The 23,631-nt window shown below is 52.1% G+C and overlaps 5 protein-coding genes across 8 annotated transcripts; 2 read left to right on the forward strand and 3 right to left on the reverse strand.

Moving 5' to 3' along the window:
- Positions 1 to 141: 141 nt before the first annotated feature.
- LOC101833586 (keratin-associated protein 12-1) lies at positions 142 to 504 on the reverse strand. Of its 2 annotated transcripts, none has more exons than XM_040732369.1 (2): positions 430 to 504; positions 142 to 381 (listed from the first exon to the last, which is right to left on the reverse strand). In XM_040732369.1, the coding sequence occupies exons 1-2, from the start codon at positions 502 to 504 to the stop codon at positions 142 to 144; spliced, it is 315 nt and encodes a 104-aa protein (XP_040588303.1). The 2 variants fall into 2 exon arrangements, with proteins under 2 accessions (XP_040588303.1, XP_005070765.1); XM_005070708.1 differs by having other exon boundaries at positions 142 to 367; positions 428 to 504.
- A 4,724-nt stretch (positions 505 to 5,228) lies between these two features.
- LOC110340997 (keratin-associated protein 12-1-like) lies at positions 5,229 to 5,742 on the reverse strand. Its single transcript, XM_021227507.2, has one exon. It carries the CDS (start codon positions 5,726 to 5,728, stop codon positions 5,396 to 5,398), a length of 333 nt encoding a protein of 110 aa, XP_021083166.1. The 5' UTR covers positions 5,729 to 5,742; the 3' UTR covers positions 5,229 to 5,395.
- Positions 5,743 to 9,923: 4,181 nt separating this feature from the next.
- On the reverse strand, positions 9,924 to 17,234 carry LOC101833059 (keratin-associated protein 12-1-like). Its single transcript, XM_005070705.2, has 2 exons — positions 16,858 to 17,234; positions 9,924 to 10,243 (listed from the first exon to the last, which is right to left on the reverse strand). Exon 2 carries the CDS (start codon positions 10,224 to 10,226, stop codon positions 9,924 to 9,926), a length of 303 nt encoding a protein of 100 aa, XP_005070762.1. The 5' UTR covers positions 10,227 to 10,243; positions 16,858 to 17,234.
- Positions 11,856 to 15,902, forward strand: LOC106021184 (keratin-associated protein 10-3-like). Its single transcript, XM_040732561.1, has 3 exons — positions 11,856 to 11,892; positions 15,121 to 15,495; positions 15,577 to 15,902. Exons 1-3 carry the CDS (start codon positions 11,856 to 11,858, stop codon positions 15,900 to 15,902), a joined length of 738 nt encoding a protein of 245 aa, XP_040588495.1.
- Positions 17,235 to 20,314: 3,080 nt separating the features above from the next.
- LOC121134293 (keratin-associated protein 10-12-like) lies at positions 20,315 to 21,199 on the forward strand. Of its 3 annotated transcripts, none has more exons than XM_040732366.1 (2): positions 20,315 to 20,866; positions 20,990 to 21,199. In XM_040732366.1, exons 1-2 carry the CDS (start codon positions 20,315 to 20,317, stop codon positions 21,197 to 21,199), a joined length of 762 nt encoding a protein of 253 aa, XP_040588300.1. The 3 variants fall into 3 exon arrangements, with proteins under 3 accessions (XP_040588300.1, XP_040588302.1, XP_040588301.1); XM_040732368.1 differs by having other exon boundaries at positions 20,315 to 20,822; positions 20,976 to 21,199; XM_040732367.1 differs by having other exon boundaries at positions 20,315 to 20,802; positions 20,938 to 21,199.
- Positions 21,200 to 23,631: the final 2,432 nt, after the last annotated feature.

Genomic DNA, 23,631 nt, shown 5'->3' on the forward strand with positions numbered 1-23,631 from the left:
TCCAGATAACTCTTCCATGTTCTCCCCCAGAGTTCCAATGGTGGGTAGGATGGGCTTCCCATCTGCCTCATGTGCTGAACCAGCAGCCAGAGGACAGGTGCTAGCAGAGGACAGGTTGTCCCATCTTCACTGGGGCACTGGTCAGCAGCAAGAAGGGGTGCCACAGGTGACAGGTCTGCAGACCAGGGTGGGGCAGGAGGGCTGGCAGCACCCAGATGACTGACAGGAGGAGGTCACACAGATAGGCCGGCAGCTCACTGGCACACACACAGAGGACTGGCAGGAGGGGGCCATGCACACAGTGGGCCTACAGCTCACAGGCACACAGTAAGCCACCTGGTATCTCACAGGAATGCATACAGCAGGCCTGCAGCAGGATGGCTGGCAGGGGCTGGACACGCAGCAGGATGGCTGGCAGGGGCTGGACACGCAGCAGGATGGCTGGCAGGGGCTGGACACGCAGCAGGATGGCTGGCAGCCTGAGGAGCAGCTGGTGTCACACATGGTGAAGGCTGGCTGGTCTGGAGGTGGGTGGAGATGACTGGAGCTCCTTCCTGGGGTGGCTTTTATACCCAGCTCAGTGTCCCCCAACTACCCAGAATGCAACTGGTTTTCCTTATTTGCTTCCTTTGTCCTTCCCAGCTGGTTTTGTTGTGTCTGTGTTTCTGTTTTTGTTTCTCCCTTGGCTTCATAGTTAATTATACCTCCTCCACGCTCCTTCTACACCTGGGCTTTTCCAGCACCTTCTCTATTCAGACTTACTCTGTTGCTGTTCACAAATTCTTTTTTGTGATACCCCAAAACGATCCAGGGGATCAGATGCCCCTCCCCATGGCCCTATAGTCCTTGCACAACCAGATGCTGTACTTCTCCTACGGTTGGGAAGGGTTTGCCTTTACCAAGTGGGGGAGGCTGACACAGGGAGCATCTCCTGATAGAGCATGATGTAGCTCAGAGATGACGTCAGACAGCAGATAGGAAGAGCATGGAGAACAGCTGGGAATCAGTGTGCATGCGTATGTGTGGGGGGGGTGCATGCATGTGTTTGTGGGTGCGTGCATGCGTGCATGTGTGCGTGCGTGCGTGTGTGCGTGCGTGCGTGCGTACATGTGTGTGGGGTGCATGCATGTGTTTGTGGGTACGTGCATGTGTTTGTGGGTGCGTGCATGCGTGCATGTGTGCGTGCATGCGTGCATGTGTGCGTGCATGCGTGTGTGCGTGCATGTGGGGGGTGCATGCATGTGCTTGTGGGTGCGTGCATGCATGCGTGCATGCGTGTGTGCGTATGTGTGGAGGGACTGAATGTAAGATAATGTGAGCATGCACATGAGCTCAAACACACGTGAGGTTCAGAGTTTATGCATGAGTGTGTATCTGTGTGTAAATACATGTGTACACAGGACTGTATTTCCATGTGTGAGCACTCATGTGTAGACCTGTTTCTTCCTCTCTCCAGCACCCCTCCCAGACCAGCCCTCAGGTACATGAATGGCTCTCTAGAATGTTTCCCTGCTTCTCCTCCATGGGCTGTGACCCACGCTAAGGTTGTGCCCCGTGCCCTGTTGCTGCCTCCTGCAAGCTGACCTGCTGGGACTCTGCATTCCCTGGGTTCTGAGGGCTGTTCTGCAGGCTCCTCCCCGATGGCAACCCCACCTGCTCCGGAGCTCTCTTCTCTGGTCACTCAAATACTAGGACTGTCAACATCATCTCCCTAGGTGAGAACTATCTGTCATGATCAGGTAGAGCTAGGAAGGGGCTCAGCTGTCCCCTAACTTCATTCCTCTGGAGCAGGAACATACCCAAACTTCCCTTTCCTATTCTTGTTATTCTTTTCTCCTGACATTGAGTAAAATTAGACTTCTGCCCAAATGCAGAAATGTATCCAACCTCATTCTATTTCCACTCTCTCATGTTCTGAACCTGCCTTTTAGGAACCGCCCTTTGGGGAACATAAAAAGAGGCTGGGAGAAAGCTGGGGGCCGTGCTGAAGAGGATGGGGTGATGGTTTTTCCTCACTGTCAACTTAATGGATTTAAACTCTCCTAAGAGAGGCTGGAGAGATGGCTCAGGGCTTAAGAACACTGACTGCTTTTCCAGAGGTCCTGAGTTCAAATCCCAGCATCCACATGGTGGCTCACAACCATCTGGGATCTGATGCCCTCTTCTGGTGTGCATGAGGACAGAGTGCTATAAAAGGCAGAGGTAAACAACCCTTTTAGAATCTCCTGGGAGATGGAGGCACACTCTAGACCTGTCCATGTGTTTTCATGGAGGAATGGCTGAGAGGATAGACCTCATTGACTCTGGCAGCACCATCCCATGGGCTGAGGAACTGAAGGACTAGATGAACTACACATGGGAATGGAGAAAGCCAAGCAAGCCACACCATTCCTAACCTGCTGTTTCACGGTCCATCATGACATGCTCTGCCACCTACACCAGGCTGAACCCTCTGAGACCGGGAGCCAAAATAACTCCTTCCGTCCTTTAAGTGGCTGCACTGAGCATTTTATTACAACAAATACAAAGGCAACTAGCAGAAAAGATGAGTAAAAGTCAGGACTCTGTTGTGACTAATGGTGGCCCTGTGGTTCTTGGGCCTTTGATTCCTTTGTGGGTAGAATGTGTAAAAGTTTTAGCTTTGTAAGCCCTAGGGTGCTATAAATAAAATCAATGGGACTTCCTGGTGAGACACAGAAGACCAGAATACCAACAGAAATTCAGACAGGAGGGTGTGTTCATGACATTTTCAAATAGAAGAAAGGGATCAGAGGCCATTTGTACAGTACTCTTGGAAAGGATCTCTGTGCCTTTGATCGTGTCAGAGGGCAAGTTTCAAGTGATGAACAAACTAATTTTGTGGGAAAAAACTCAGGATAGCAAAGATGGTGGCTTGGTTATTGCTGACTGCTTTTAGCCAGATAAATAACGAGAATTAAGATTTTTAAAAGAAGAGAGGAGCCAGGTGGTGGTGGCACACGCCTTTAATCCCAGCACTCGGGAGGCAGAGGCAGGCAGATCTCTGTGAGTTCGAGGCCAGGCTGGACCGTCAGCCTCCAAAACAATACAGAGAAACCCTGTCTCGCAAAAAAAAAACAAAAAAAAGAAAAAGAAAAAAGAAGAAGAGAGGAGGTGGAAGGGAGGGAGAGGGAGAGAGAGAGAGAAGAAATGAATCAAGGAAGGAAGGAAGAAAAAGAAAGAAAATTAATTAGGCAGCCTGGCCGGAACAGGTGCAGTTAGCATGCTTTGGTTGGGCACAGAGTGTGGTTGTTAAGGAGATTAACACCATTAAAAGGAAGCCACTTGGCACTGGGACAACAAGAAATTAGCCAGACCCCACCTTTCAAAGGCTCAGGATGAGAACTTGAGCCAAGTTGCTCTTTCCTGCCACCATGGTAAGAAAAGTAAACACACAAGGACTGGCCAGACCTGTGGATCACACTAGTGTCAGCAGCAAAGAGCACCAGACTTTTTATTAGTTACTTTTCACTGTGATGAAATACTCAACAAGGAAGGACTTATTTCATCAACTGTGGGTCAAGGGGTTAAAGCCAGTCATGGTGAGGAAGTCATGGCAACTGGCCACATTGCATTGGCTATCACACAGAGAGAGAATGCCGGTGCTCACCAGAGGGGGGCACGCTGCCAATCTGCTCATTCTCTCTGTTTTCTTCAGCCCAGACCCCAGTCCATGGTTGGTGTCATCACATTTAGGGTGGGTCTCCCTACTTCCATTATCCTAATCCAGATAATTGCTCACAGGCATGCACAGAGATGTCTCTTACAGATTAAAGATCCAGTCAAGTCGATAGTCAATATTAACTATCAGAGAATCCCTTTGTTTCTCAGTCTCTAAATCTACCTTCACCTTCCAATGAGACACCAGAATCCATGCATGTGTGAGTGTAGAGCACACAGGGTATATGGATATACGTACACAGATATTTCATAAAATATAAATATGTTTGAGGGAGCGTGCATGTGCGTATGCATGTGTGTGTGTGTGTGTGCTTAAGTATGAAAGAGGCACAGAAATGTGTGAAGATTGTGGTAACTGAATGTTTATACATGGGCAGTTTTCTCCGTGTGATTGCATGCCACTGTGTGATTCTGAGTGCATGAGGGAGTAGGTATAAGAGTGCATATGTGTATGATTGTGTGTGTACTGGCCCATGTGTACACATGAAGTGGGGTGTGTGTGTTCAGGACTATTATCCCATGATGACTGATTCTATTTCTGACTTAGTTTCATTTTGATCCCTCATTTAGCCAACAGTGTGTTCTTGACCACCTAGGCATCTAGGTTATGAAATGACTTTTTACAGCTCATGTATTACAAAAGCTGGCCAGCAGTGAGACCTCCACAGAGGGGCTGGTTTGGGACAGTCTGTGGGGTTTCAGCAGAGCCTAGGAACTGTACACCTGCTGTTCTGTGAGGAATGAGCAAAACAGACCACAGGAGACTGGGGGTGGAGCTTGCACTGGAGAGCGGGGCTGTAACCAACATTACACAGGGAAAGGGTAACCCCAGCATGTCGGCATCGCAGCTATGAGCAACGGAGAGGTGCCAGTCTGAGGCAGGACACAGCTCACTCAATCCTCTGAAAACACAGGACAGAGCTCACCTGACTCTAGAGGCAGCTGCACCAAGACATGAGTGGAAGCTGGACGATGTGTCCAGTGTCCACACCAGAAGTGACGTGAAGTGATTATTATATCCGATCATCAATCAGGAACAAACAGGCAGGCGTGCCACAGTGGTGGTGCTTGACGACAAGTTCAGTCACATAACCAAGGCCCAGCTTTTGAAAACTGCCTGGCAGAAAGAAAGTCACTATGATGCGTGCCACGGGGCTTCCCAAGAGCAGAGGGAGGCACAGCCCTGGACAGCCCAGCCTATCTACAGCTGCCACTGTGCAAACCCTGTTGCCCTGGAGAAGGAGAACTAGGGGAGGCAGGATGGAGCCACGAGAGATGAGAGTCCGGGGCAGGGGCCACACGTCCAAGGGCAGACAGACAGGACAGGGACATGACCACATCCACTTTATCAGACCATGTCCTCTGTCCTGCATTCCATCTACTGAAGAGCCAGTGTGAGGCTGGATCTCAGACAGCACTGATGTTACGTGCTTTCTGATACTAAAGCATCTACGCAGACAGACAGGAGTCAAGACAGACATGTAGAGGTGATGAAGGAAGCCACTTTATTTGTCACAATAGGTAAGAGAGGTAGGACATTGTTCTTAGAGAATAACGGGCATTTTCTCACAGTTCCAGAGTGGGCTGGGCATGCTTCCCCACTTGCCTCACGTCAAACCCACAGTCACAGAAGGAGGAGGTAGGTGGGCATAGGTGTGTCCTGTCTACAGTGGCAGCAGTTGTTTTGGGGCACCGGTCAGCAGCAGGAGGGGGTGCTACAGTTGACAGGTCTGCAGACCAGGGTGGGGCAGGACGGCTGGCAGCACCCAGATGACTGGCAGGTGGAGGTCACACAGACTGGCCGGCAGCTCACTGGCACACACACAGAGGACTGGCAGGAGGGAGCCATGCACACAGTGGGCCTACAGCTCACAGGCACACAGTAAGCCACCTGGTATCTCACAGGAATGCATACAGCAGGCCTGCAGCAGGATGGCTGGCAGGGGCTGGACACGCAGCAGGATGGCTGGCAGGGGCTGGACACGCAGCAGGATGGCTGGCAGCCTGAGGAGCAGCTGGTGTCACACATGGTGGAGGCTGGCTGGTCTGGACAAGGGTGAAGATGTCAGGAGCTCCTTCCCAAGGTGGCTTTTATACCCAGCTCAGTGACCCAACTACCCAGAATGCAGCTGCTCTTCCTTATTTTCTTCCTCTGTCTCCCAGTTGGCTTTGCTGATGTCTATGTTCCTGCTTTGTTTGCCCTCAGCTTCATGGCTAATTATACCTGCTCCAGCTCCTGCTGGGTCTGGGCTCCCACTCATCCCCCCTGGGGCCTTCTGAATTCTACCAAGCTCCATCACTTCCTGGTTTCCTCACAGGAGATCCCAGAGGTCCAGGCGTCCAGAAGTTCTCCCGCAGCTGGAGTCAGCAGGCAGAAGCAAGAGCATGGAGGGCAGCTCTTGTTTCTGTCGTGTGTGTGTGTGTATGTGTGTTTGTGTGTATTCACACACGCACACACACGCATGCATACATATGTGCACATGAGGTTCAGAGTTTGTACATTGTATATGTCTGAATGTAAATACATGCATAACCATACATGTGTGTCCAGGACTGCATGTCTATGTGTGACCATATGCCATCAAAGGCCTGTTCCCTTTCCCACCCAAGCCTTCCCCAGTCCCAACCATCTGAAGATGAACGGTTGGCCTCCTGCTGCCTGTCCTGTGTCTCTGTGCTGCCTCACCACTGCCTGCTGCCCTCCCAAGGCTGTGAGAACTGCTGCCACAGACCCCAAGTGGGGCTCTGTTGAGATGGACTCTGTGCCCAGTGTCTGCCTCCTGCCAGCTGGCCTGCAGTGAGCCCGCTAGCTGCCAGTCTCCAGGGTGTTGCCAGTACTCCTGCCTTCCTGACTCCACCAGCCCTCGCTTGTGGTTCCTCTGTGTGATGCTCATCTCTCCTCTTCAGGCCCTCAAGCCCAGAACAGAACCCTGGCCAAGACTCCATCATGACTGTGTTGATTTAGGGATGGTCTCACCTCTCCAAACCTCTTGGGCACTGCCTCAACTCCCATTTCCTAGTCTCATTGTCTTTCCTCATGGCTGTAAAGAAAACCAGACCTCCCCTTGAATGATCAAAGTGTTGACTCCATTCTCTTTCTGCTCTCTCTTGTTCTGAACCCTCTCCCAGACCCCAACCCCCAGACCCTAGCAACCAGAAGGAGGCAGGGAGAGGCCTGAGAACCAGTGCTATGGGGGACAGTAAGAAGGTTCATCTTCACTATCAACACGAACAGATTTAGAATCTCCTAGGAGACACAGGCACATCTCCGGCATGCCTGTGAGAGTTTCCAGGGAGAATTAACTGAGAGTCTAGACTGTCTGTGAAGGGGTTGCCCCCCCCCCCCGTGGGCCAGGATAAAAGTGGGGAAAAAGAGAAGAAAGCTAATCAGTTGCCAGTATTCTCGTCTCTCTTTTGTGGCCATTGTGACTGTTGTGCTCCCCATGACGGACTGAATTCTCTGACTCCAGGAGCTGAAAACCTCCTGTACCCTTTAAGCTGCTTTATTCATCATAGTTATACAAAAATAACTAATACAGAAAACTGGACAGAGTAGTCGGGATACTTCTGTGACTAACCCTGACTATGTGGTTCTCAGGCCTGGCGTCTGGATAGACTGTGTAGGAGTTTTGACATAGGGGCTTTATATGCTATAGCTATTTATTCTAAAACTCAAATGCTACAAAGAGCTAATGAGGCCTCAAGACCGAGACGCCAACGGAAAATCGAGAAGAGGATGTACTCATCAAATTTCAGGATGCTGTTGGGAACTGGACCAGAAGTCATCCAGAGGACAGTCTGCAAGAGAAATTCCTCTATGTCCGGAAGCACTATGCAAGGCTGGGTTCATAGTGACGGCTAAATTAACTACGTGGGATAAATTTCAAGACAGCAAAGAATTCACACAGTGGCCCAGTTATTGCTGGGGGCTTTTAGACAGATTTACAGTGAGAATCAGGAACTAAAAGCAGAGCAGAAAGATTAAAAAACCATGCAGCCCAGCCAGAGAGGGAGCAGTCAGAAAGCAGTGGCTGTGGAGGGTGTGACTGTTAAAGAGGTTAATGCCATTAAAGAGAAGCCAGCCACTTCATCCGGGGACAACAGAAAACCGGCCAGACCCTACCCATCAAAGGCTCCAGAATGAGAACACGAGCCAAGATCAATCCTGTCCCTTTTAAGTGTTTTGTCCTTTATTGTGTCACAGTGATGAGAAAAGTCAACACTGCGGGACTGGCAGGGCCTCTGCCCGTGTCTCTGAGCAGCAGTGGGACATTCTTACGATGCCTTCCCCTCTCAGATGACGGACCAGAATGGTTCACATGCGTGCTTGAGCAAAAGGTGTGTAAGTGCGCAGAGATGAGCATGGCTGTGTGCGTGCAGAAGCATGCATGCATATGAGGAAGTGTGAATGTGTGAATGTGCTAAAACACATGGGCGTGGGAATGTATGTTTTAGTATGAGTACCCGAGTACATTGGTATGAGTGAGCACACACACGTGTGTGTGTGAGCATCTCTTCATGTATGTCCTTTATGTTCACGGGGGCTTGAGTATAAGATCATATGTGCGTACGTGTGTATGTATGTAACCTGGGTGTAAACACACCATAGGTACATGAAGTATGCTGTGTGTCAGTCAGCTTTAGGGAAAAAAAACACTTATTTAAACAGCACAGTAGAGCCCTGACGATTTTGGATGCTAAGGGATAAAACAACATTTACGACTCATGTCTCAGGGCCGGCCTGCAGGGAATAAGAAAAGGTCAAGGTAGCCAAAAGTGAGAACTCCAGGACCACAGGTCCAAGATGATGTCACCGGATGCAGCAGAGGCTGAGACTCACATGCCTACCTGTCACAGGAACTTCCACAAGGAACAGTCACAACAGACTACAGAGACTGGGCATAGAGTAGGCCAATGGAAACACAGTCATCAACACTTCCCAAGGAAAACCTTCCCCAAAGTTAGCTGTAGCTGTGATGGGCCATCTCCATGTTAACATAATAGCATTTAAAGTCACCATGGAAACGTGCTTCTGGGTATGCTGATGATTAGAATTTCAGAAAGGTTTCACTGAGGAGGAACGGCTCCCCCTAAATGTAGGCAGCACAAGCGCTATTTTGAGGGCTGGGATTCCAGACCAAATAAAAGGAGGAAGCCAACCAAGTACCAGCAAGCCTCACTCTGCTTCCTGACTGCAGACGCAATGCGATCAACCACCTCACGCTCTTGTCCCCGTGACTGTCCCATCAGGAAGGGACATACCCTCAAACCGTGAGCCAGAATAAATCCTTCCTTCAGGTTAGTGTCATTGGCTATGTTGTCCCAGGAAGAGAAACAGAGGAACCCACACGATCATTGAAGACCCTCTGAAGTAGAAAGCATGCGTTGGAAGACACAAATGTGACCCACGCCACAGAGTGAAAAGACACAGAACGGCACGCATGTGCCTCCAGCAGGGGCCACCCCAAGAAGTTAGTGGGACATGTGTGTTCCAACCGCTTTATGGGGGACTGACTAGATGTGTGTCTGTCATATTTGTAATTTATCAACAATAAGAAAACGGGCATAAATTTGCCCAGTACTGAGAAAGTGACTCGGAGCACACCAGCTTGTATAACCGAAATTCAAACATCTCAGAGCTGCTCGGGAGGAAGAAAGTCACTGTGACCAGGACACGGGACATCCCCAGGGGAAATAGAAAACCTTTCATAAACACGCCAGGACTCACCATGCATGAGCCCCCACTACAGGTACCATTTGAAAGACAAGCAGGAGCAGACACTGCGGTGAGATAACAGTGAGCCCATCGCAGGGCCCACCGGGATGCCAGGGGCACAAACACACCCACTCATCAGCCATGTCCTCCACCCTGCGTGCTTCCTCCTAAGGAACCAAGGGGAGGCTGCATGGCAGAAACCACTGATCTTACACGCTTCCTGATGCCAGTGAAGCCAGGAGAGACAGACAGGGACCAGGACAGACATGCACAGCTGACTAGACAAGCTCTTTTATTTGGCATGTGGGGCAAGAGAAGGATCCTGGAGCCAGGACACCCTTAGAGAAGGGTGGGGGAGGGGTTATCGGTATCATTCCTGTGTTCTCTCCCGAGTTCCAGGGTGAGCTATGCGTGCTTCCAACCTGCTTCAGGTGCAGAGCCACCGCCTCAGAGGGAAGGGATAGATGTGTCCCATGTGCACTGGCAGCAGCTGTTTTGGAGACACTGGTCAGCAGCAGGAGGGGGTGCCACAGGTGACAGGTCTGCAGACCAGGGTGGGGCAGGAGGGCTGGCAGCATCCAGATGACTGACAGGCGGAGGTCACACAGACAGGCCGGCAGCTCACAGGCACACACACAGAGGACTGGCAGGAGGGGGCCACGCACACAGTGGGCCTACAGCTCACAGGCACACAGTAGGCCACTTGGTATCTCACAGGAATGCATACAGCAGGCCTGCAGCAGGATGGCTGGCAGGGGCTGGACACGCAGCAGGATGGCTGGCAGCTTGAGGAGCAGCTGGTGTCACACATGGTGGAGGCTGGCTGGTCTAGAGGAGGGTGGAGATGACTGGAGCTCCTTACTGGCATGGCTTTTATACCCAGCTCAGTGTCCCAGAACACCCAGAATGCAGCTGGTCTTCCTTGTTTGCTTCCTCTCTCCTCCCAGGTTGACTTTGCTGTTGTCTGTAATCCTGTTTTATTTGCTTAGCTCCATGACTAATACAGCATTCTAGCTGCTGCTACATCTGGGCTCCCAAGCCATCATCTCCTAGTACTATATGGACTCTTCCATGCCCCGTGAATTCCCAGTTTCCTCATGTGAGCTCATAGAAGTCCAGGAGTCCAGATATCCTCCCTGTGGGATGACAGTCCTCCCACAACACAGAGATTATTCTTTTCCTGTGGTCTGGAAGGCTCTGCAATACATAGGAGCCTGAACACAGTGAGTACCCTCATCCGGGTTGGACCAACCACATCCTCAGAAAGCAGATAAAGCCAATATAGGTTCACAAAGACCACAGCCTGAACCTATGCTGAAGCCAAGCCCAGTCCTCCTTTTTGGCATGTTCAGCAAGTACCATCATAAAAGGCAGTACTACAGTAGGGCCTGTAGGTATCTACACAAGTCACCTGGGGTTGGGGAAGAGGTGTCTGAGTTGGCCCTAGGTCTTTGGATGCCTCTCTGGATGAGATGAGGAGATTCAGGCATCCATGTGAGACTGACTCTTCTTCCCTGGCACTGGACATGCCCTTCTATAGCCACAGTACCACAGAACAGAGGCAACTCATATATTATTACCATCTGCCCCTTCCATCACCTGCTGCAAATCAGAGAGCATACCCAGAAGGGTCTAAAGTCACTCTTGAAAGGGTCCATGTCTCTTTGTTTCCACTTCAACACCATCCTGGATAGGAATGAAGCTTTGAGACAAGAAAAAGATGCTATGCAAGAAGATGCAGGCCAGGATTGCCAACATGCTCCATAGCTAATGTTTCTAGCATCTAATGATTGGTTCTGCTGTGAGCAACGTCTGAACATCATTACAGCCTCTGCTTGCCCTCTCCCTCTTTCTTCAGAAGTGAAGGAGATATCACACTGGAAAGAAACACAAAGTGGTTCACAAGGCCAGACCATCCCTTCAGGATACCTGACCCCATCCAACAAAGCTACAGGCTTCTTTCTAGGATAGTTGCTGTGAGTAGGAGAGCCAGCCTCAATGACTTCTAGCCTCTGCACACTGTGGCCACATCTTCCAAGTTCTTACTACTAATAAGGAGGTAGACCAGATGTCTGCCATAATGTTAGCTTCTCCTCCAGAGCTCCCCATTGATGCTGAAGAGAGGGGTCCTCAAAAAGACTTGCTCAAACCACAGCTTCTGCTGCGTGCAGCAGGACCTTTGCGAACAGAAAACTGAAGGTGTAGAGTGTAGCAAACCTGAAACCCTGACGTAATGAACAATAGCTGAGAAGCCCTCCCTTAACTACATGGCAGATGCCCACTTAGGTGTCCACACTCAAATAGGGCTAGACAGAGTCACACATTAGCTCCCAAGCCAAATGAACCCACTTTTACCCAGCTCTCTGCTGATTCAGCATCCCAATGAAGCATGGGTAGTGGGTGAGAGGAACCCAAGGTGGGCAGGAGAAGCATCTAGAACATGGGCATGATGTACCCCAGAGAGAGCTTGCGGCAAGGTGGTCAGAGCCAGACTACAACAGAGGACCACATGGGACTAAGTAGTCTCCCCAACATCCAACTGGGACCCAATGTCACTGTGCTGAAATCTAGAGGAAGACTCACTGCTGACACCCCCCACCACACCTAATCTAGCCCACAGGATTTCAGAGACATAGGTGGGATCTTGAGCGGAGGCTGAGTGGGTTTTCCGCATTTATGCCCCCACAGAGATTAAAACCATACCTACACAAGCTCAAAATAATCGACTAACAATTGCCTGTCTGCTTGAACAAAAACCCATAGTCACAAGAAGATAATAGAGCCCAGAGTCTCCAAATGTATTTCTATTAATAGCCAGACATAAGAGATTTTGTGATATAAATCACCTTCATAAGTAAAAGCAACCGGCCCAAAGAATCTGGGATGATCTCATTACAGAGATGGGCAGTCGGTGACCACAAGCAGCTGTTTTATGTCCGCAGATCAAAGAGAAAAATATTATCTTCATGAGTGAATAGGTAGAGATTCCCAGGAGATGGAATTAATCAGACAAAAGGGAATTCTAAACCTGAGATGTACAATAGCTGAAATTTAAATACACACTGGACAAGCCTGAGAGCAGGTGCAAGAATGAAGAAATATCAGTGGACCTGAAACACCAACAGAATCACCCCATCAGAAACAGATGAGTTAAAAGAGGAAGACAGAAAGAACCTAAGTGCTAGCGAGATGGGCAGCGGGTAAAGGCACATGTGCCCAACCTGAGTTCAACCTGAACCAACATGGTGGAGAGAATAGGCAGAGACAAATTGTCCTCCCTCTCTCTCTCTCTCTCTCTCTCTCTCTCTCTCTCTCTCTCTCTCTCTCTCTCTCTCTCTTCCTCTCCCCCCCTCTCTCTCACACACACATACACACTCACACTCAGAGTCTTGGATCCTCGTAAGACGGCACCATCCATCGGAAGTGTGGGTGGAGAGAGGGAAGGATTGATGAGACAGTGAGGGAAACACAAAGAGGCAGAGAGACTGCAGGAGAGAGATGTGGAGGGTGTGGCCATAAAGTCTACAGAAGGGAAGATACTGGCAAGTGGCGGATCTGGTAAAGTGAATATAGCTAGACTATGAACAGAATTCCTACAAGCCATCTCTCTAGCCCAAGTTTGCATTTTTACACCTTGGTGATTTCATTCGTTGGGGTCATGTCTTCCAGGCCCCTTTCGCATTATCCCAGTGGGGGAAAAAACTGGCTTTTCTTTTGTCTTTTCTTTTCTCTTTGACAGTTAAAGCTGGTTTGTCTGTGCCTTCCATGCCCACCCAGTGTTAAATGTGAACTATTCCTACACTCCTTCCTGTACTTCCTACACTCCTCACAGACATGATCTTCACTGCAGCATCTCTCTCAGATTCCTGGTCTCCTGAACTCCTGACAGCATATCCCTTTGTTCTGCTCGGAGCACCCCAGAACCTTTCTACTCCACAGCTCCAAATTCTCCCCACATTCCTCCCCAAGCCACTTCCAAAGGCTGAAGAGTCAGGTGGTCAGGTTTATCACAACAACCCCCATTCCCGGTACCAATTTCCCCTTACATGTATTGCTACTGGTGAAAAGTCCCCAAAAAACAACTTGGCAGCCTTGGGGGTGGGGAGTGTGCTCACAGAAAAAAAAAGTAGTTCTATTGGACCAGGAAGGTACTGGTAGCCCAAAGGTGCAGTACCTGGGGTCCATCTATGGTAGGGATGGGGATTATGACACAGCTTGCTCTGTCATGGCACACCAGGAAGCAGAAGTAAGCAGCAATCAGAGCCAGACTAGAACCTCAAGCTCTGCTCTTAGAGTCGTGTCTGCTTCGTGTTCAAAACGTTCCACAACCTTCCAAAATAGCACTCCGATGAGCCCATGGGGGAATTTTTCACATTGAAGCCATAACACTGGGTTTTCTCCGAGTTCTCAGGCAGGTCCTAGCTCACCCGCCTCCTAGTTTGATCATCCAGGGCCCCAGTGTCACAAGCAAGAAGGTTGTAAGATATCTTAAAACACAGCTCAATTTTCAGCATAAAGCTTCCTGCATCTGAGAACACCACCAACTCCAGCATCCCTTCTGATCAGCCTCCTTCTCCTTTCTGTCTCTTGATCAACCTGAACCCTGTTACTTTTTTCTTTTTTAAAAATTTTTAAAAGGTTTATTTATTTGTATTGTGTATACACAAGTGCTCTATCTGCACGTATGCCTGTATACCAGAAGAGGGCACCAGATCTCATTACAGATGGTTGTGAGCCACCATGTGGTTGATGGAACTTGACCTCAGGACCTCTGGAGGAGCAGCCAGTGCTCTTAACAGCTGAGCCATCATCTCTCCAGCCCCTGCGTCCTCTTGCTGTATGTAGAAGTAGCCCCTTTTTTTTCAGAGCAGATTCCTGAAGCCCCTACTATTTCATCTTCTCATCAGAAATGGCCCCCAGTACTCAGTCCTGGAAGAGCAAATGACAAGTCCCCTGCCCTGTCCCAAACAGCTCTACCTGGTCTTTCAGCTCTAGCCCTGCCTACTTGAGTGATGGGTGTCCTGGCCCACGACCACTTCTCTGGCAGAGACTGGTCACCAGGCTGCCTTTCTAGTCTGCTGTACCTTGGGAGCACAATGACAGATATGAACACAGGATGGGAATTATCCATGTCCTAGTGTCTGAGTTGCCTGACACAGGCTATTCTGTAAGCTCTTACTTGTGTCCCTATCTAGGAATAATGAAATCCTCTCCCTCTCAAGGTTGCAGGGCTTAGTGAGTTAATATTGATAGACTAAGTTGGAGTAAATCCTAGAGCAAAGCAAGAACTATAAGTACTAGTATTGCTGATAAAGGAAATGAACACGGATCTCTGACCATCATCCCCAAATAACGAGGATAAAAAATAAGATTAAAATATGCCAATGACTCAACCAAGGATTGAAGCAGGGAACCAGAGCAAGGGACCTCAAGAGACGGTCATGGCGGACAACAGGAAACTGCCCTCCCTGGAGAGGAAGTGACTCTGCCAGACCTTTCAACTCTAGCTGGAAGTTCTATGGGCGGAGCTACAGGTCATGGCCACTTGATTGATGGGTGTCCATCAATGAACAACATCAACAAGGAACTGTAGCTAGGACAACACAAACACACACAAACCCTTGAGAGATATATAAGTGGCACCCACCAGCACACCTCACTCATTCACTCACAACTTTTTGCCTCACCCTCTGCCCTCCAATCAGTCACGGCCACCTCCACCATGTCTGTCTGCTCTGACGCTTGTACCAACTCCTCCTGGCAGGTGGACGACTGCCCAGAGAGCTGTTGTGAGCCCAGCTGCTGCCAGCCCAGCTGTTGTGTCCCCAGCTGCTGCCAACCCAGCTGCTGCCAGCCCAGCTGTTGTGTCCCCAGCTGCTGCCAACCCAGCTGCTGCCAGCCCAGCTGCTGTGCCCCATCCCCCTGCCTGACCCTCATCTGCACCCCAGTGAGCTGTGTGTCCAGCCCCTGCTGCCAATCTTCCTGCACACCATGCTGCCAGCAGTCTAGCTGCCAGCCCTCATGCTGTCAGTCCTCCTGCTGTGTGCCTGTCTGCTGCAAGCCTGTCTGCTGCACACCCATCTGCTCTGGGTCCTCCTCATGCTGCCAGCAGTCTAGCTGCCAGCCCTCATGCTGCACCTCCTCACCCTGTTCTGTGACTCTTTGCTGCAAGCCTGTCTGCTGCACACCCATCTGCTCTGGATCCTCATGCTGCCAGCAGTCTAGCTGCCAGCCCTCATGCTGCCAGCCATCCTGCTGTGTGCCTGTGTGCTGCAAGCCTGTCTGCTGCAAGCCCTGCTCCAGCGTGTCCCTGCTCTGCCGCCCTGTGTGCAGACCCGCCTGCTGTGTGCCCACCTCCTCCTGCTGTGCCTCCTCCTGCCAGCCCAGCTGCTGCAAGCCCTGCTCCAGCGTGTCCCTGCTCTGCCGCCCTGCCTGCTCCAGCCAGGCCTGCTGTGGCCTCTCCTCAGCCCAGAAGTCCAGCTGCTGATGGGTCCATCCCCTGGGGATCCCTCACCTCTCCCCCTAGTCCCTGAGCTGCCTCAGATGGAGGCCCTGCCTAAGCTTGAGTGTCTTCCATCAAACAACAGAGGATTCTGTCTTGCTCTCTGCCACTACCTAGCCTGAGGTCCTGGTCACAAGGCTGACAACCCTGCTCCACAGCCCGGGTATCAGGGAGTTTCTGTGGGAAACTTCCAGGTGCCCCCTAGCTGGACGCCTCCTCAGAACCCTAATAAACACTTTCCTTGACCTCAGTCACGCCTCCTCCTTCCTCTCTGAACTCTAGCGGAACCTATGCTGAAGTCAAGGTCCTGATGAGGAACAGAAAGCAATGCAGGGGGCTTCCCACCCTCCCCGCTTGTCCTGGGTCACCGCTCTCACCTGTGACAGACGGGCCTGGTCACAGGCAGCCCCTGCCCACCCCTCTGGACCAGCCTCTTTCCCACCTGGCAAGGACAAGCAGACCCTCAGGGTGGGTGGCAGTGTGTCTGGTGCCAAAGGTCTGGTACCATCTGGGCATTCCCTGGAGGGACCATTAGGTGCAGCTGCTAGGAACCTGGCCCCTCAGAAGAGAGAGCAGGCTCGGTCCCCTCGCAAGAGAAAGCCGGCAGCTCACCCAGTGCTAGAAGTCAGAGCCCAGGAACCAGCACAGGCCTTCAAATCTCCCCAGACTCCAGGAGGCTGCCACTTGAGTTTAGACCGCAAATAACCCACAGGCTTTCAACACAGAACATATGCAGAGCCGGGAAGCTTTCTCCCCCACGAACTCCCTCCAGGGCCAGCAGCTGCCTCCCCTACATCCCTCCCCATGTTGTCATGTCTGCCTGCCACCCTCTTCATTCTCTCCTGAACTAGCCACTCCCCCTCAGCCTCATTCCTCTCCCTGTCCCTTGTCCCCGCTAGGGGAACTCAGGGCAAGAGGCCTCCAGGGCACAGGCACCCACCTGCCCCTCCAGTTCCATCTTCGTTGCCAACTCTGCGGTCTCCAATTCCTCTGCAGGGATCAGCCGCGCTCTCCTTGAGCTGTGAGCCTGGAGGCCAAGCCGAGCGTCCTACCTTCCATCCCCGAGGTCAGAGAGAGATAAGGCCGGCAGCTTTGGTGGTCAATCTGCTATCCTGACTGACTCCAGGCTATGGAGTAGCCGTGTGAGCCGGCTGGACCTTTCCCTGGATCCCTCCTACTTCACCAGCAGTACTTGGTGCCATAGTGAGTGTCCACAGTGGGGGAGCTCTCTCCATCTTGCGTGAATCACCACCAACACCTCTCCCAGACTGAAGACTGACTCCCAAACACCAGCTCCCTGTCTTACTGTCAGAGTGGATTACGAACACATGAGCACATGGGCCTATTCAAACCATATCACAAAAACCTGGCCCAAGAGCTTGTCAATCACGCCTCCGTGGACCGAGGTGAGGGCGTGGTCCACTACTAATGTGACCCATCCAAATTGCTGTCTGTCCATCCATCCATCCATTTGTCTGCCTGGCCCTGGCCCTGCACCTCACCAGCATGTTTCTGGGTTTGCTACAGCTACCGCAAGAAGCTCACACACAACCAGCCATGGCCAGTTTTGCAGAATTCGACCTTCACACCTCCCAGCTGTCAGAAGAGGGCTCCGAGATGATGCTAAGCAATAAAAAGATAGATAGCCTCACCGTCCCCAGGATTCAGAGGCCTTCTGCCTCTGGGAGACTTGCTCTCACATTTCAAGACCCACAACAGTCCTTGAAGGTGCTCTAGCTGGCCTGGGCATAGCAAACATGTGGCTGGCAGGCCTCGCCCTTCCCCCATGTAAACCCTAGATTACATCCCTAAAACTAGATACCAAGTTCTGTTCCCTTACTGGGACACTTTCTTATTCCAGGCTCATTCCTGAGGCTATCAAAGTACTGAAGCCCAGCAATTCAAAGCCCCCTTTCGGCTACCCCAATTAACATGCCCAATTAAAACACCCCACCGCATCCTAGCCCATTTTAACACAGACCAGCCCTTCTTCTCCTCTTAAAAATCACACCTGCAAAGTCATTTGCTCCTGTTTTTCTGCCTGGGTCAGAAATTGACACTTTACTTCTCTTCCCTGTTTAATAAAGGATCTCTCTTAGAAAATAAATGTTTGAGTGTGGTTTGTGCCTAATCTGTGGTCCAGGAGGGAGCACCCTGCTATGTGTGGATACCTTCAGTCCTGACGCCTCATCTGGGCTAGCCTGCCTCCCATATCTGAGTTAACAGTAATTGCCCTGCCCTGGTGCCCACCTGGGATACCAGCACCATTGTGAGAACTAGGCTGTCTATACCTGAGGAAAGTACCTCCAGAGAGGACCTTAGTGCCCCAGGGAGGAGCTCACTGACCCAAAGAGGACTTTGGTGCCCCAGGGAGGAGCTCACTACCCCCAGGGAGGAGCTCACTACCCCCAGGGAGGACTTTGGTGCCCCAGGGAGGAGCTCACTATCTCAGGGAGGAGTTTACTGCCCCAGGGAGGACTTTGGTGCCCCAGGGAGGAGCTCACTATCTCAGGGAGGAGCTCACTGCCCTCAGGGAGGACTTTGGTGCCCCAGGGAGGAGCTCACTACCCCCAGGGAGGAGCTCACTACCCCCAGGGAGGACTTTGGTGCCCCAGGGAGGAGCTCACTATCTCAGGGAGGAGTTTACTGCCCCAGGGAGGACTTTGGTGCCCCAGGGAGGAGCTCACTATCTCAGGGAGGAGTTTACTGCCCCCAGGGAGGACTTCGGTGCCCCAGGGAGGAGCTCACTATCTCAGGGAGGAGCTCACTGCCCACAGGGAGGACTTTGGTGCCCCAGGGAGGAGCTTACTATCTCAGGGAGGAGTTTACTGCCCCAGTGTAGACCTGACCTCTGGGTGTGCCTTTTCAGTCTCCTGCTCTCAGGTCAGGCAGTCTGAGTAAACTGTGAACATTGTCCCAGTAAGATGCAGTCACTCTGTCAACCCCAACCATAAGAAGCACATAAAGCCTGCAGGTGGATCCTTTAGTTGGACGGTCATTGCTGAGACAAAAAAAAAAAGTTTGTGGAAACAACTTGGTGTGGGGGGAGGAGAGGGGAAGTACTTCAGACAGAAAGAGGGGAACTCAGGGGTCTGACATGGAAATGAAGTCCTCGCCTCGCCCAGAGATCTAGTTTCTCATTCCTCCAGGAAACTTCTGAATGACTGGGAAGATGACTCGCTGGCCAAGGGCTTCTCTTTTAAACATTCAGGGCTCAGTTTGATTGGCCAGCCTAGACTGCTTAGCAAGCGAGCTCCAGGCTGGTGAGAATCTGCGAGTGACAACAGAGGCTGTCCTCTGGTGCACACACACACACACACACACACACACACACACACACACACACACACACACACACACACCTTCAAAACAACTAATAAATCCAAATTGCCTAGAGAGATCATGGGTGTTTCTCTACAGGTCAGACCCGGATGTTAGAACCAAGAAACGAGCCCTGTTTACTCAGAGCCAAGATGCTGTGGCCTCCGGTTTCACCGCCTTTCTTCTGTCTGTCCCTAAATCTAAGCAGTGCACTTCACAAACCACCCTAAAAATCCTTTGCAAATCGAAGAGAAAATAAGCCCTCCTGTGTGTTTTACTTACATTTTAAAGTCTACTTGAGTGTTAAGTTTTGCTTGGTCTTTAAACCCTGAACAGGAAGGTGACAGAAAGCTTCCAGACTGTGTTCTGGGCAGAGGCTCCAGGGCTCCACAAGTTCAAGGGCATCCAGGCACTGATCTCTTGCCTCAGGCTTATAACATGTCAAATGTCGTCAAAGCCAGAACAGGGAGCACTGACCCCAGCCGATATCAAGAGAAACTGCTTCTTAGGCACAGGTCCGCCCCAGCCTTGCCTCAGACCCTTCACCACCAGAGCAAGGGTAGCAATGGGTAGAGGAAGAGGCATGAGCTACTGAGTCCCCAGGATGAGTGTCTCCATCCAGACCCAAGGAAAGCCCATCACAGTCTTTGGACTCATCCCCACCTTCACCCGCAAGGACTGATGGCAAACTTAAAAGAGAAAGGGGACAGGCATGGCCAACTCAGACCACTCAAATAGCTGGGCTTCCCAGCAGCATGGATCCAAAGGAGCCCAGCACCTGACAGCCACTGTCTCCTACCCATCAGTAGAGCTGGCCAGGGACAACACACAGGCTTAGCACAACACACAGCTAGGACCTTTACAAGTAAAGTAGCATCTTCCTGCTGATGAGGGCTCTCCAGGAACCAGCTCCAAACACCAACAAGGAAAGCGTTGCTGTGAAAAGCCGCCTGCACCAACAACACAGGGTATAAAAAGTGCAGGGTATAAAAGCTGGCAGCCAGCCCCTCACATTCACACACTCACACACACTCACGCACACACACACTTACGCACAGCTACCAGACCTGCCCACCATGGCCACCTCCACCATGTCCATCTGCTCCAGTGACCTGAGCTACGACAGCCGGGTCTGCCTGCCCGGGTCCTGTGATTCTTGTACTGACTCCTCCTGGGTGGACGACTGCCCAGAGAGCTGCTGTGAGCCCAGCTGCTGTGTCCCAAGTTACTGTGTCCCCAGATGCTGTGCCCCAGCCCCCTGCCTGACCCTCATCTGCACCCCAGTGAGCTGTGTGTCCAGCCCCTGCTGTCAATCTTCCTGCACCAGCTCCTGCACACCCTCATGCTGCCAGCAGTCTAGCTGTCAGCCAGCTTGCTGCACCTGCTCCCCCTGCCAGCAGTCCTGCTGTGTGACCCTGTGCTGCAAGCCTGTCTGCTGCACACCCATCTGCTCTGGGTCCTCCTCTTGCTGCCAGCAGTCTAGCTGCCAGCCCTCATGCTGTCAGTCCTCCTGCTGTGTGCCTGTCTGCTGCAAGCCTGTCTGCTGCACACCCATCTGCTCCGGGTCCTCCTCATGCTGCCAGCAGTCTAGCTGCCAGCCCTCATGCTGCACCTCCTCACCCTGTTCTGTGACTCTTTGCTGCAAGCCTGTCTGCTGCACACCCATCTGCTCTGGGTCCTCATGATGCCAGCAGTCTAGCTGCCAGCCCTCATGCTGCCAGCCATCCTGCTGTGTGTCTGTGTGCTGCAAGCCTGTCTGCTGCAAGCCCTGCTCCAGCGTGTCCCTGCTCTGCCGCCCTGTGTGCAGACCCGCCTGCTGTGTGCCCACCTCCTCCTGCTGTGCCTCCTCCTGCCAGCCCAGCTGCTGCAAGCCCTGCTCCAGCGTGTCCCTGCTCTGCCGCCCTGCCTGCTCCCGCCAGGCCTGCTGTGGCCTCTCCTCAGCCCAGAAGTGCAGCTGCTGATGGTCTTGTCCTGTGGGGTCCCAGAGCTCAGTTCCTTCCTTGCCTCACAGTGACCTGAGGGGTTGTCTGCAGTATCAGCTTTGGCACCATCATAGATGATAGCTCTGATGTCACACCCCAACAGCTGGTGCCCACCCCCCACCCCTGCCGCTTCCTATTAAGGCCTGGTAGCACTCCAACCTTCCAGCATCCTCTGCTTTCCCCAATGCCATTAATAAAACCTCTCATCCTGGCCTTTGAGTGTCCCTCTTCCTGCCTCAAGCAAGGGCCAGATGTCCTGAGAGCATTTCCAGATGAACCCCAGGACATGAACTGTCTCACCTCTGCCTGGAGTCCCCAGTGGACTGGGGCTGGTGGCTGGCAGACAGACTGGTCCCCGGCAAGAGAACCCTTAGTCCCCAGGTCTCATTGTCCCTGGTTGACTGCCAGTGTTCAGGGACAGGAGAGGCCAGTCGAAGTGTGGCATAGGCAGAGCATAGTGCCTCCCGAGCAGGCTCCTGTACTACTCTATTCAAATGCCCCAACCTGTAGATCTGTGTCCCCATGAAGAGCACAGCCTGGAGGCCAGGGGAAGGTATCAAAGAGAAATAAGCTGAATGGCAGGCGCTTCATAATCTGCCCTCTGGGGTCTGGGGCCTGCACCTGCTCTCTCTCTCTGTCTCTGTCTCTGCCTCTGTCTCTGTCTCTGTCTCTCTCTGTCTCTGTCTCTCTCTGTCTCTGTCTCTGTCTGTCTGTCTGTCTGTCTGTCTGTCTCTCTCTCTCTCTCTCCCTTGGGTCAGCCTGGATGCCACCCACATTTCCAGAGCCCCAAGCATGCCATGTCCTCTCAGCCATAGCCATGTTCTGGGCTGCTGTCCCTCTCCACCCCCACACCAGTGTCCTCTGAGCTCTGAGCCCTACTCTGCCCATGCAGGAGACAGCAGGGTGGAAGTGAGCAGGTTTCCCAGGCTGTCACCCCAGGAAGCTGTGAACCCTAGCACCCCAGGAGTCTGTCCCAAGGACCTCTAACCCTCAGCAGGCCTGGACCATGCCCAGTGGGGAAGCTGTGAACCCTAACCCCCCAGGAGCCTGCCCCAAGGACCTCTAACCCTCAGCAGGCCTGGACCATGCCCGGTGGGGAAAAGGCACCTTGGGAATGTTGCTCCTGCCCAGACACCAAACCTTCCTGCCTTCCAGGGCTGTGAAGACAGGTGGCACCCTGCCCCTGCCCGCCCACTCTCCTGGGGACCTTCCTGTCAGCTCCCACTAGGAGCCAGAACACCCCTGGGAGTTCACTCACCTGGTATCTGGGATGCCCATGACTCTCTATGACGGAACCCCTACCCCAGCCTGTACTCCACAGTATGTGAGTCCAGTGACCTGGGGGCCCCTGAGAGCCTCACTGATGGTCACCTGCTGGAGAGTGAAGCCACCGGCCCTTCTCAGAAAGTCCCCAGAACACAGTATGCCAGACCCCCACAGGGACAGCTGTGGATAACAACCAAGATATTTCCTGTGGGATACCAGACCCCCATCTTGTCACCTCGTTTGCACATTAAGCACCAGGAAGCACTTGACAAGAGGTGTTCCTGGGTCACCTCTACAGCCAAGAGTGAGGGCTATGAATGCTTATGGAAGCTTCACCCCCCCCCCCGGCTTCCCACCTGCTGAGACAGCAGCCCAGGCCAGGGGAAGGTGAAAGGGAGCCCTCATAGAAGCCCAGAACTACTCAATGCTCCACACAGAATAGAACCACAGGGACTTAAACCTGGGCCAACCCTCGCTGGCCTCTCAAGCGTCTTACGATGTAACACCATAATATCAGCCTGACTTTTATATTTCCTCCCTGGTTCACCATGTTTGTAACTGGGTCATCTTTTAACTATTTGAAACATACCTCCAAGGGAGAGGGGGCGGGCTTTATAAATAACCTTTATTATCATGTACAGGTCGGCTGTGTTCCCCAGGCTCGAGAACAGGAAAGCACATGTCCGTGACTCATCCCGGTCCCGGAAGCACGGTGGCTCTCACTCATGACACCCAGCCAGGCTTGCACAAGGTCCTTCTAAGGCTCACTGACACACTCACCTGCATGGGGTGGCCCCGCATAAGAGGGGGAAAGGCTGGCACCCAGGTGCCATTGCTTGGAGCCAGGGGATTTGTACAGTGACAACCGACATAGCGACATTCAGCTGGCGAAGCCCCACATTCAGATCCATCATTGAAAGTGCGGCTGTGGAGAGCAGGATACAGGGGCCAGGGGGCTCCTGTTCCATCTCAGATTCCCACTGTGGTCCTGTATCAGGGCCCCAGGGCCTTCTCACTCGCAGCCCGTGATCTATCGATTGCTGGAACTCACAGCCAATCACTTCTGTGTGGTTAGGTTGTAAATTGCACCAGCCATGTACATCAGTGCTCCAAACCCGGGTCACGGGATCACCTCCCGGACGTGT

Source organism: Mesocricetus auratus, unplaced genomic scaffold, assembly GCF_017639785.1.
Source record: "Mesocricetus auratus isolate SY011 unplaced genomic scaffold, BCM_Maur_2.0 Super-Scaffold_100027, whole genome shotgun sequence".
Lineage (NCBI taxonomy): Eukaryota > Metazoa > Chordata > Mammalia > Rodentia > Cricetidae > Mesocricetus > Mesocricetus auratus.